The sequence below is a fragment of the Elgaria multicarinata genome, chromosome 1 (assembly GCF_023053635.1).
Source record: "Elgaria multicarinata webbii isolate HBS135686 ecotype San Diego chromosome 1, rElgMul1.1.pri, whole genome shotgun sequence".
NCBI lineage: Eukaryota > Metazoa > Chordata > Lepidosauria > Squamata > Anguidae > Elgaria > Elgaria multicarinata.
Genome location: NC_086171.1, coordinates 139,596,503 through 139,610,233, shown reverse-complemented (window position 1 = coordinate 139,610,233; position 13,731 = coordinate 139,596,503). Strand labels below are relative to the sequence as shown.

The window sequence follows — 13,731 nt, the reverse complement described above, 5'->3', positions numbered from 1 at the left end:
ACTGTTTATAGATATTTGTGGACTTAAAATACACATGTATATTTTTAAACATTTAAGTTTAAAAAGTATGGACTTCTCAGACTACGTGTGAAATGAAATATACTATCCTTCTAGTCTAGTTGGCCCTGTTTACTGCTTAGTCTGTGATGAAAGCTTTGCTGCTAACCTGATGGTATCAGAGACAAATTGTAAACTATATAAAAGGTTTGTTGCATCAGAAACATTGCAGCAAAGCTTTGTATCTGACCACTGGTAACTTGAATGTGTTGTAATGTTGAAGATAATCATAAAACCACATATTTTCAATGTTTCTTTCCTTTTAGATTAGAATACAAATGTCTATTTTTTTTGTAAATAATGATTTTTATAAATGTCTTTCCTTCATGATTCCTCCCTAATCGCCCATTTCACAAAATCCTGAATATGCAATTATTTATCGTTTATCATACATAATTATACAAGAAATAGGGTTCCCATTTCAGAACAAAGTTTATTAATTCTATAAATAAGAACAAAATTAAATAATGAATAAGTTGTAATTGAGATGTGATTTTTCCCCTTGAAAATAAATGAGAATCTAAAAATAACACTGTACATTTGAACTGCTTTTTTACCTCCTGGTATTTGCAATACATTTAGACTGCAATCCAATAAACACTTATCTGGGAGTAAGTTCCATTGAACTAAGTGGGGATAATATCTGAGTAGACATATTTAGGATTTCCCTGTTTATGAAAATAACCTTAAAAAAAAAAAAAGTTAGGCACTGTACATAAAACAAGTAACTACACAGAGTCCCTGTCCAGAATCTTATAATTTAAGCAGACCTGCTACAAATGGGGGTGAGAGAAACTGAAAATGGGAGATGAAGGCTTAATTTTTTTAGCAAACACTCTGGGTTCAGACAACACTATAACCAACGGTGATTTAAGTAGTAAACCATCAGTTGAGTGGTCAATGGTTGGTTATTGTATTGTCTGTCAGGCAAAAACCACTCCACAGTTGACTGTTTTTCCAAAATAACCAACTGAGATAACCAATGCTCTGTAGAGTTGACTATCTGCACAACTGTTGTTTAGCATGTTGTCTGTCAGGCTCAGGGGACTATTTGGCGAAGTTGAGTGGACTATTGCGGCTGGCTACAGAGTTCCAGGTCAAGAGTGGCCAAAACTGCGCTGGCCGGCACAATTTGCAGAGGCTGCTGGGATAGCACCGGGAGGACTGAGGGAGAAGGGAGGGTGGGGAGAGGGATGTGTCAGTCAAACGCCAGGTTGACTATTAGTCCACTCAACACCAGCCCCAACCACTCCACAGTTGTGTAGGAACATGTTGTGTAGGGAATACCTGCAAAATAACCAACTGTGAGTTGACTATTAATCCACCATTGACTAAAGTGTTATCTGAATATAGTGTACTGGTCTACTCCCAAGTAGCTGCAGCTGCTATAATACATATCAAGCTTATGGCCAGTAAAGATGATTTGATTGCATAAGGCCTCTGCTTCAATACTAGCATCTATAGTTCAAAGGATCTTAGATTACAGTCTTCTAACTCAAACGCTGGAGAGCCACTAAGAGAGCAATCCTGTGGTGCTTGGGTTAGACAGTACTCTGACCTCATTAGTGGGAGTTGGAGATCTGACTTGGCACAGAGAGAAGTACACTGCCTGCCTTTCCAAGGTCAGAAAATTGAACTCGGAGAGTGGGGAGAGAAGGGTGTTCCAGTGGGCAGGAAGGGGAGGAGACCAGAGGAGATAGGATACGATTTATCCTGAGCATCCTCCAGCTTCCTTTCATCCCCCTCCAAACTGCCCTCTCTAGACAGGCTGAAAGACCATCGAGCAAAAATAAAGGAGATTGAAGGCCAGAGAGCAGAACACCACCTCCACCATTCCTCCTGCCTTGCCAGCTTCAGCCTGGCAGGACATGGGAGAAGCCTCCGAGTTTGGGGACTTCCGAGCAGCGATGGCGCAGCCCATAGGATTATACCCTGAGTGGTCAATACTGGGCTAGATAGAAAATTGTCTGACACAATGGATACATCTGACCAAATCTCTATTTAGTAAGCTGAGATATTATTATTATTATTATTATTATTATTATTATTATTATTATTATTATTTATTTATATAGCACCATCAATGTACATGGTGCTGTACAGATTACACAGTAAATAGCAAGACCCTGCCGCATAGGCTTACAATCTAATAAAGTTGTAGTAAACAATAAGGAGGGAAAGAGAATGCAAACAGGCACAGGGAAGTGTAAACAGGCACTGGGTAGGGTGAAGCTAAACAGTATAGAGTCAGAACAAACTCAACATTTAAAAGCTATAGGGAAAAGAAAAGTTTTTAGCTGAGTTTTAAAAGCTGTGATTGAGTTGGTAGTTCTCAAGTGTTCTGGAAGAGCGTTCCAGGCGTAAGGGGCAGCAGAAGAAAAAGGACGAAGCCGAGTAAGGGAAGTGGAGGTCCTTGGGCAGGCGAGAATATGAACAAGCTTTGTGCACTTGGACACAGCTGCTGTTAACTATAGCTTCCCATTATGGTTAATGGCTTCCAAACATGCCAACTTTAAACCATGGCTTCATATCCTGACTTATTTGGAAGCAGTTTATGAGGTTTCCCAATTCAGACATAACAGAAAGCTATAGTTAACTGCAGCTTCCTGTGTTGTTTCTCTCCTCATACGAAGGGAGAGATTCATATGAGGAGAGAAATAACACAGGAAGCTGCAGTTAACTATAGCTTTCTGTTATGTCTGAATTGGGAAACCTCGCCCGCCCCTACCTTCAGCCTCACATGAGGCTGAAGGTAGGGATGGGCGAACTCACCTGCGTCTGGCTCATTGGATGCTTGCCCTGCGCGAGCTTCTTTTGAGGCCTGGCCCAATGAGCACTTGGCAGCTGTCCACTCTCGCTGCTGAAACTGCACATCCACCCCAACCCTGTTGTGTCAATGGCCGTAGAGGCCCCATTATGCAAGGGTAAAGGCGTGAACACTCTGTGTAACAAGGTTTATGGGATAAGAAAGAAGACTACGAAAGTGCAGGGGAAACAGAAGGGGTGCTAGAGAAAAACTGTGTCATTTGGACCCCCTGTAGAATTCTGTGAATGAAGTAGGGGTACGGCAGAATAAATGTCTTGTTAGGAAGCACCCCAGAGGTTTAAAAAAATAATAATTCACCTATCAGTCTACTTGATGAGGTGGAAAAATGGGAAAAGAGATTGTTATACAGGCTTCAGGGCCGGATTTACATACAAGCTAAGCTACAGCTTAGGGCCTCACATTAGAAAGAAAGAAAAAAGCATTTACAATATTTACAAAAAACAAAGAAAATGTGCAAAGAATAACTACTTATTGTGATTTACATCTAATTTATATATTATAACCTTATATTGTTTGTCTTATGTGTTTGACAAACTCCTAAATAAAGAATGCGTACACATATAACTTGCATTTTAATACCTATATTACATGACTATCAAATTCTGTTTAATTGTACAGCCTGTGTTTTGCATTTATTTATTTATTTGTTATTTGTTGAAGAGGGAAGGGCCTTACTCATGTTATAGCTTAGGAACAGAAGAAGTTTAAATCTGGCCCTGACAGGCTTGTAAGACAGACATGAACAATAAGCCAAAATTTCAGAAACACTCGCAAGCTGGTCTTGGGGAAGAATAACTGTGGACCCTTATTTTGTGCAAGCCCATCTTAGTACACTTAGTACAAAAAACAAAGAAAAAGACATTGATGTGCAGAATCTGTAGGTTCGTCTTCTGTTTTCTACACCATATACAGGAACTGCCTGTGTTATAAACGGCTGTATTCTAATATCAGTAGGAAGGAGGTTGTTGGTTTTGATTAGAATGCTTCTTTCTAGGCGGACACCGATGTGAGCATCCGAATTGGTCTGACTGAGTACAGTAACCAGATCAGGCAATACCAATACGCCACAGGAAGTAAGGTAGAGCCTGAGTAGCCTCCCAAATACTAAAGTTGCCCCCTTGGGCTGGAGAGAAAAAACGGGAGCTTTAAAATAAGGTGACCATATGAAAAGGAGGACAGGGCTCCTGTATCTTTAACAGTTGCATAGAAAAGGAAATTTCAGCAAGTGTCATTTGTATATATGGAGAACCTGGTGAAATTCCCTCTTCATCACAACAGTTAAAGCCGCAGGAGCTATACTAGGGTGACCAGATTTAAAAGAGGGCAGGGCACCTGCAGCTTTAACTGGTGTGATGAAGACAGAATTTCACCAGGTTCTCCATATATACAAATGACACCTGCTGAAATTCCCTTTTCTATGCAACTGTTAAAGATACAGGAGCCCTGTCCTCCTTTTCATATGGTCACCCTATTTAAAAGCAGGGTCAGCTCTTGAAATGGACCTTAGAAAAAGGCTGCGGGGGTGGAAGGGTGGGTGAGGCGCTGAGGACGAAGCCTCCCATCTCAGACACACTCGGCGCGCCTTTGTCCCCGGGCGCAAGTACGTCAGGCAGCGGCCTGAGCCCGCTTCGTCCGTGCACGCGAAGCGGAAGAGAACGACTTTCTTTCTCAGCCCTAAGGCAATTCCCCTCCCCTCCTCTTCGTCCCGCCCGTGGAGGCGGAGACGGCGCCGAGGCTGCCCTTCGGAGCTGTACCCTCAGGAAAGGATGATTACAGTCACCCTGGAAACCAGAAACAGCTCCGGCTTTGTCAGGCTGCTGCTGCTGCTGCTGCGGGAAAGGTAAGAACGCGCCACTGAGCGCTAGGTAGCCTTGTGAGGACCTGACGGAACCCGAGGGGAGCGGGCTAGCCATTTCCCCTCTTAGAGGGAAAAAGGCACACGTTTGTATTGATTATTTTGGACTGGAGCCTGAAACGCAGCAGTGCTGTCTTGAATTGTCTTTCTTCCCCGCACCCCACCCCGGGACGGGGCTCCTCCTGTGCCTTTTTAAGAGCTGTATGAAGGACAGGAATTCAACCTGTTTCCTCCAACATGATGTTGCAGTATTAAGGAAACCATTCACCTGTTGGATTTCTGTCTGTCATACACCTGTTGAAAGCACAGGTGCCCCCTGCCAGGAAACAGGTGTTAATCAAGTGCTATATCTGTGAACGGAAGGGTAATTCCATTGCAGAGCTTCTCTACTGTAGTTGTTTCGTTTTTCACACAAGCAGTGGGAATAAAAAAACGTGGGTGGGGTAGGATGCTTCAAGATAGAGGCTTCTAGCGCTACCAATCAAAAGACATTGTAGAGCTTTATCCGTCTTTCCCTCCTGGACTGATACTTTGTGGTAAGGGGGAGGGAGGATGGAAGAAGCTGTGGGAAAACATGGGAGGGTTACAATGAAAGACAATTACGTCTGGACCCATCCGCCCCATACAATTTGTGAAAGAGGCATGCTGCTTGTTAAAGCACCCTGAGTCTAGTTACTCCCTGCTGCCAAGCACTTTATTTGCAAAGTAGGAAGGGAGAGTTGTGAATCTCACCTACTGTGAGAAGTGGTGAGGCCAATTTTGAAGATCACAGATGATCCTCAGTTCCATTTCCCTGGTTACAGCAACAGTAAATAAAGGGCACCTCTAACCAATTTTAGTCGGGGTGTTAATCTTTCCATCTATTATTATTATTATTATTATTTAGATTTCTGTATTTGTGTGTGTATACGTCACTTTGAGACTACTTTTTGCATTGGGGCTAGCAATGCATAAATTTAATAATAATAACTTACATAGCTAAGTGACCCAATCACTTTTTGTACCAAGACTTCAGGTGAGGCTTCCAATTCATAGGTATGGCTATACTTGCAGCCCCCTGCCTTTTCAGAGACTCTGGGGCCAGATCTACACTAAGCAAGATATGACACTTTCAAAACATTTGAAAACTGTGTGTGTGGAGTGTGTCCTTGGCCCCAACAGTTGTCACTACTGTTATAAACCGTTTTAAAGCAGTAGTGTAGATCCTGCCTGGGCTTCTTTAAACAAGAAATTTATAGCATACTTGTGACTGGCCACTCATGGAATTTTCAGGTCATTTTGATGAGGTCGTGAGCCCCTCCCCCCGTTTATTCTATTAAAAACAAACAAAACTTGGATATCCTGATTTTTTTGAAATGTCTTGGGATTTCCTGCTGTGTGTAGCTGAAGATGTGCTACAAAACACCCACTAGAGGGCGCTGTCCCATTCAAGTATATGAGCAGGGAAGTTTTCAATTATAGACCACCATGGTCTTCCCTCTCCTCCCACGTAATTTAGGTCATTACAATTGGGAAAGAGAAGCAGGAAGCAAAGTGCCGATAAGCAAACGCGATTTCCCTTTAATCTAAAGAAGCCCTCTGTTACTTGATTTTGTAAAACAGGTGTGTCTCTGTATACCAGCTGCCAGTATCTTTCAGGTCATAGTTATGTTTAAAATATATATTTGTCTGTGTCTAGTAAAAATGTCGGACACAATGAAGGATAAAGCAGCCCGCTTGTTAAAGAAAAGAGGCAGCATTTCCTCTTTAGGGAGCCATGAGATCAAGGCAAAAGAATTCATTGGAAAAACCAAAGAGTGAGTAGTACCTGTACTGTTTTCTGACCTCTTTCCCCACTTTGTTAGATTATTCCATCAGGACAGTATAAGAAAAAAAATTAAATTCATGTTTGATTCTTATTTTCATAGATTGGATGTATGGTGATGGGTGGGAACCCATGTGCCTTTCAGCTGTTTACTGTTTTGGGTTCATTTTAGGTAATGAAGCTGGACACTTCTTAGAGTTGTGTTAAGTAGAAGATGGTGAGGGGGACATTTTCTCATAGTGCTCTTTTAAGTGTAGCAGTAAGGTGTGCAGGACTTTGGATTTCAAGGACTTACAGGGTGAAAGGAGTTTAAAATGTGGGCTTGGGTAATGACATTTGCTTCACACCATGTAGTTCTGCCTTAACTGGGTATGCACAATCAAATACTGCCACCGCTGTGTACACTGGTGTGAGGAGAGGTGAAATAAAGGGGAAAATTGGAAGGAATAGCAATGCTGGAACCAGGGGACTTGGGTCCTTCACCTGTTTACTCAGAAGTAAGGCCCACTGGTTTCAATTGGCCTTGCCCCCAAGTAAGTGTACATAATATTGTAGATAAGTCACTGTTTTGTCTAAAAATACAGGCACCCAGTGTCATTAGAGAGAATAGCATAAACTTTCTGCCCTTTTCTGTGACATTACCTAAGTTCATTGTCTTCTAATGAATGGGTGAAATCTCATACTGTAGTTGATATGGTTTCTTCTTAAAAGGTTGTGCATAACAAGCATATCGTAGCATGTCACACATGACAAACTTGAAGGCATTTGAGCAGGTCTGAAAGGCACCCAAAAATATTTTAAATAAATATATTGTACACTTTTTAGACTGACATCTAGAGGGGTAGCCATATAGGTTTGTTACAGCATAAACAACAAAGAATCTTGTGGCACCTTAAAGATGAACAAAGTGATTATGGCATTATTATTATTATTATTATTATTATTATTATTATTATTATTTATATAGCACCATCAATGTACATGGTGCTATACAGAGTTATCATGTACTGTACTCCATAAACATTTATACCATGATAAATGTATTAATTTTTAAGGTGCCACAATGGACTCCCTGTCCATTTTAGAGTGGTGCATCACACATTACTGGTTTTAATTAATGTAGTTTTCAGTAAATAGAAATTAATGGAGTTATTGTTGGGGACTGTATTTAGCTCCATAAGTACAGTGTCTTACATGGATGAACCTGGCCACCATGATGACACCCTTCGTCCTGCTGTTCAGATGGAGAACACATACAAGTTGAGTAAGTATCACTTCCTCCCTAATAGTCCAATCCCACTTTTAAGATTTCCAGGGCTTCTACTCCAGCAGTAGACTGGGGAAGATATGTGGGGTGGAGTGAGGTAGATCAGTCTGAATCCTTTACACCTTGTATGCTCTTTAATAAAATTGGCATTACTTAGTAGTAAGGGCACTACGTGTACGAAGCACATTCACTATAACTCTTCCATTGCAAGGGAGGCTGTGGAATAAAGATATTTCTTGAAAGATCCCATCAAGATTGATTGTTAATTGCCTTTGAATTTGCAGGATGTCCATGAGATATATTTATTTATTTTAAGATAATTTATATCCTTCAATTAAACATTTACAATAAAAATTACAATAAAACATATTTTTACAATAAAATACATCTTACAATACATAATTTTTTTTAAAATTTTTTTTACTAACAACTGAATAAAAGCAGCACAACAGCCTTAAAAAAAGAGAGCAACATTAAAATAAATTAAGAGCACAGTCCTATTCAGAAGAAGTAAGCATTCTTGTGTTCAGTGAGGGACATACTCTTATGTAAATGTATATAAGATAGTAGCCAAAGGCTACAGCTTCACAGAAGGAATGGGCCCCATTGAATACAAGAAGACTTGCTTACAAATGAATATGAATATAATAGTGCTGTAAGAAGCCTTGGCGGTAAATAGCTCTTTACCTGGCACCAGGAAGACATAGGGTTTGGCATCAAATGAATCTTTTGGGTGAGAAAGTTCCATAAGTGGGGTGACACTACCAACAGGCCTTTCCCCTGTTTATCAGCTGCTTCACCTCCAAGCATGTGAGTGAGGAGAAAGGTCTTTAAGGATGATCTCATTGTTTGGGTAGGTTCATGAGAGAGCCATGTAGTACAAATATATAAACATGCACAAAAAAGGTATTTCTGAAAGGATTGACCATGCATTTGATTCTGAGACTGCCATCTGCTTGGCAAGCAAAATATTTCAGATAGTGGCTCAGTTTGGACTGAGTTTGGATAACTCACAATGGGTTAATTAAGCCACAATGGGTTAATTAAACCACAATGGGTTAATTAAACCATCATGGGTTCTGGTGGGAGTTGTTTTTTTTAACCGGCAATGACTTATTTGGCCAGAATAACCCATTCTGATAACCCATGATCTGCAGAGTGGGTTATTCAAACCATCGTGGCTTATTGTGCTGTTTGGCGGTCACCATGGGTCATTTTGGCCAGCTGGAGAGCTGTGCAGCAAGAGCAGTCAAAACCACCGCCGTTTTGCTCCTTGCTGGTTGTCAGTGTCAGGGCACAGGATTTCAATGGTGCTTTGGGTGCCTCCTGACTAGGAGAGGCTATGTGTAGAGTTTGGTTCCGATCCTACAAACCCCCAGGGTTTTCTAGCCACTTCCCTCTTTTTGGTGCACTCAGGATTTTTCCTCTTTGGTGAGTGATCGCACAGGGATTTGATGGTGGATCAAGTGCCTCCTGAGTGGGGTAGGTTGTGCATGAAGTTTTGTCCTGATCCTGCAAACATCCAGCATTTCATAGGTGAAACAGTGCCACTATTCTGACGGAAAGACTGCAGCAGGACGGGGTGGGGAGGGGAGTGAGTCAAATTACATATAGTAGTTTAATAAGCTACTCACAGTAGCTTATTAGACTGCTTGTGTGGCAGGGGGCCATGGGCTATCTCGAGTAGCTTATTAACCCATCATGGGCTATCGTGTCATCCAAATGTGGCCTTTGATTGTGAGTGCAAACCCATTTTTTTTTAACCTTTGAAGTTATCTTTATATCGCTTAGTGGAAAATATTCTTGAATCAATCATAAGTGTTTTCCAAAATTGGCCAACTCATATATATGATATTCCTTACTGAGATTGTGACTTGGTTTGCATGACCGCTGCAGATCATTGTGGCTTATATAAAACATAGCCTGTTTTAGGATAATGTGAGGCTTGTTTAACTCGTGCATAACCCACAGTCCCCGGGTTTCAGATGACGCCACAATCTATAGTTGAATATTCAAAATGGACACCAGCCATAAGCCACAGTGGGTTGTTTGATCATGCAAATTGGCTCAATGTATTTGAAATGCTTTGAAATGCCGTATAAATACATCATCATCATCATCAGTTATTACTACTTTCGCCTAGCTTCTCACTTTATAGGCCTGCTACATAGAACATGTTGCAGTTGAGGAGCAAATAGGAACTGAGAAGTATTATATGTAACATTTATCATATGTAATAATAATAATAATAATGATAAAATAAATTATTTCTTTTGAACAACTGTTCGCATTACAGGCATGCTACATAGAACACATTGCAGCTGAAGAACACGCAGGAACAGAAATGTGTTGAATAATTTTTTATGTATTATATGTAACAACAATGGCCTTAGGACAGACCTAGATAATTTCAGTGGTATAGAAACACTTTATCCCAAAATAAATGGGAAAGACTGGAGTTTCTCTTTTTTTCCTTCGGAGGGTGGGAGAAGCCATACATGCAGTACAAATATAGAACCCAATTTAGAAAACTGCCAGCCTGAGGCAAACTTCTGCTCATAATCCTCTTGAGAAGTCGCCCTTTGGAGATTCTGCATGACCCACTAACAATCTATTTTTGGCACAGAGCTGCCAAACATTTTCTTTCAAATAGGGTATATTCCATGTTATGATATGATTTCATGATTAGTGGAGAAGGAAATAGAAAATTAGATTGCGTATGATTTTATCTTATTAAAACCTCCAAAAAATACAAAATCTGTTCTAAATATTATGCCAATACTAATTTAAACTGAGGAAAAACAAAGGCATGTTCTTTTTATTATTTGTATGTTTTATTATTCATAAAGAATAATCTTGTTCCCTTTCTTATCTGAAACATTTTTATCACATAGGTGCATTAAAGATAAAATAAATCATCATTAATAAGATATACATCCACATAAACAGCTTATTATCCTACAGGGAAAGGGATGTAGGCTTTGGCTAGGTAATTCTTTTGATCTTCCCATCCTCGAAGCCCTCCCTTCTCCCCCAACACCCTTTGCAATTTGTCAGTAATAAAATATATTTAAAAATAAAAAATAAATTCATAAACATCCCCTCAAACATATAATGCTTAATGTGCCAGTATACGTACAGATTGATAGTTCTGTGTAAGTTTCTACAAAGCACCTCAGGTTCTGCCTTCAGGAGTTTTCTCTAGTAGCATAATAAGTGGCAATTCATAGATTCATAGCAGCAGTATGGCTGCTTCCAGTCACTCATGATAACATTTGAAGGAAGCAGATCACATGGATGGGGCCGTTGACATGGTTGCTCCCTGTAGCATTATCGTTCAATCCCACAAGTGGTGATTATGTGCCTGTGGGAAGTAACCACTAAACCCTGTGTGATTTGCTTCCTTCAAATCTTATTTGGAGCAGTACTACAGACCAAAATCTGAGTAATTTAAACCAGATTTTAAAATAAGTCCAATACTGCTGCTGCTTTTTCTAAGTTGCCACACCATTGGGATCAGAAAAATAATACTCTGTTGTGATGTAATTTGAATTCCAAACTTGTTTCACTGTTAGTCATTCTTCTTCTTCTTAGTAGTAGTAGTAGTAGTAGTAGTAGTAGTAGTAGTAGTACTTAATGGCTACAATGTATTCTGAGTTTTTTTTTCACATTACAGCCTTCTAAAATAATGCTGTGAGCTGTCTCTGTAATTCAGGTCCTGCAAAATACTTTCCAGTGGCTACTGTGAACAATATCTTGAAAGATGTGGTAGCAAGTTATCTTCAAGAAGAAAAATATGAAGCGGAGTTGTGCAGACAAATGACAAAGACTGTCTCTGAGGTACAAAATTATTAGCAAAGCACTATAATACAATAATGCTAATTAAAAAAAGATTAAGGGAACCTTTCAGGTTGCTGCCATTTTAGCAACACGGTTATTGGTAGGGAAAGAGGTCTTTAAAAGTCTTTTTTTTTAAAAAAAAAAAAGTATCATTATAGGATTATAGTGTTTATATGTGCTATGCCTCTCTTTCTAAAAATTGTAGTTGGAAAAACATATAAATTAATAATAATGAACAGGCATATATAATGGTACCTACCACAAAGGTTATAATGAATTTGTGGTAAGTTGTGATAGCTTCACTTTCCCAACATGTCAGTGCTTGAGTCTAAACCCTGTTCTATTTAAAAGATAGGTGTGTAAAACTAAAGGCATTTAGACCTGTGGAGATGGCGCTACTCTTCCTTTCATGTGAAAAAGTCGGGCTACCTGTAGTCTGAGAAGGAAGAACTGTAGAGAAAATACAGGGTGACCATGATTAGATGACAGCATCTTGTGGATGCCCCATAAAAAGCATGGCAGTCCCACACTAAATGCCTACTGTGAAATCACTCCCAGATACAATAATAGAACTGGCTTCCATGATTGCTGATATGGGGAAATCTCTTACAACATCTCGTATTGGGAAACGAAATCCTCTCAAAGTGTGCCGTAGGTGTCATTGCTGTTTTTCATTCAAGATAGCAGGGCATGGAGGCTGCCAACATTATTACCATGTATTGGCATTTCAGATGGGGGAAAGGAGACTTCGACGTTTTAAAACAGCTCACCATTGATATCCCTGGTTGTATGGAAAGTTTCCATGCAGGCATTCACAAGTTCCAGAAATGCTAAAGATGCAAATCACACGTACTTGAGATGAGTTACATTGGATTTGGTGGGATTTGCTTCTTAATGTAAAACATTCATAACTGGGAGTTTGCAGTATCAGTTTGCATGTGAGAACATATGGTGGGTTTTTCCCCTCTCTTTTAGGTAATTAAGGCTCGGATAAAAGATCTGATGATACCAAGATACAAAATTATTGTGGTTATACATATTGGACAACTAGACAAGCAAAGCATGCTGATTGGAAGCAGGTGCCTCTGGGACACTACAAGTGATACTTTTTGTTCCTACTCCTTCAAAAATAAATCACTATTTGGTCTTGCAAATGTCTATGCAGTTTACTCTGAGTAACAAAAAACGTTCAGTATGAATCTACCCTAAACACATACCTAGGTACCATTTTTAGGCTACAACCTTATGCATACTTACCTATGGGTAAGCTCCATTGAACACTGTGGGACATACCTCTGAGTAAATCTACATAGGATTGTTCTGCATATATGTGAAATTGCTAAATAGTTGTTCTATGAGCACTAAGGGTACTAATTATTAATTCTCACAGCTGGTATGTAAGCATAATGTTTAGTCATGTGCACATTTCCAGGAGAGTACCGCCACTATCATAACTGTAATGTTAAAACAGGTATTTATATGAGGCTTGATTGTGTTTATATCCTTTACAGATTATTGAAATATAAAGTCAGTTCCCATTTGTTTGTGCTTATTGAGCCGGTCAGTTCAAAGTGTGTGCCTGGTGCCTTAACTTTGAACTCCATTTTAGCCTTTGCAGGACAGCGCTGAAGTCCCAATTCAAAGGCATTTGCAATCGTATCTAGACCACACAATGAAAGATGGTGCTGGTGATAACTAAGCTAGTGTTCTCTTTCTTTCTTTCTTTCTTTCTTTCTTTCTTTCTTTCTTTCTTTCTTTCTTTTTAATAGAGAGTCACTTTATATTGCCTCCACTATATAAGGGAGCACTAAATTTCTTAAGAGTGAACTTGTCCAGTAGCTGCAACTGGACAATCTGAAGCCAAAGTGTGGAAAAATTACATGTCAACTTATGTTAGACAGCATGTTGGTTAATGTCTTCAGGAAAAGACTAAACACTCAGTTCTTGTCAAAACTGCCAGGAGACTTGTTCAAACTTTGTCTTTAGACTCTTTGGTTTCAGCTTTCTTGCCCCATTGTAATTGACTTGGGGATGACCAGTTTTAGCTTCCATGCACATCCATGTCCGATCTCTGGTGTTAG

At 39.8% G+C, this 13,731-nt stretch overlaps 1 protein-coding gene across 1 annotated transcript; it reads left to right on the top strand.

The window, feature by feature from the left end:
- The first annotated feature begins 6,421 nt into the window (after nt 1-6,421).
- On the top strand, nt 6,422-12,884 carry DYNLT5 (dynein light chain Tctex-type family member 5). Its single transcript, XM_063118104.1, has 4 exons — nt 6,422-6,535; nt 7,716-7,807; nt 11,526-11,650; nt 12,626-12,884. The coding sequence occupies exons 1-4, from the start codon at nt 6,423-6,425 to the stop codon at nt 12,827-12,829; spliced, it is 534 nt and encodes a 177-aa protein (XP_062974174.1). The 5' UTR covers nt 6,422; the 3' UTR covers nt 12,830-12,884.
- Nucleotides 12,885-13,731: the final 847 nt, after the last annotated feature.

Bases quoted from the DNA above. Each gene is read 5' to 3' on its own strand.
- DYNLT5 (XM_063118104.1), top strand. From the start codon at position 6,423: ATGTCGGACACAATGAAGGATAAAGCAGCCCGCTTGTTAAAGAAAAGA. The intron at 6,536-7,715 runs GTGAGTAGTACC...GACTGTATTTAG, and splicing joins TTCATTGGAAAAACCAAAGA to CTCCATAAGTACAGTGTCTT. The intron at 11,651-12,625 runs GTACAAAATTAT...CCTCTCTTTTAG, and splicing joins TGACAAAGACTGTCTCTGAG to GTAATTAAGGCTCGGATAAA.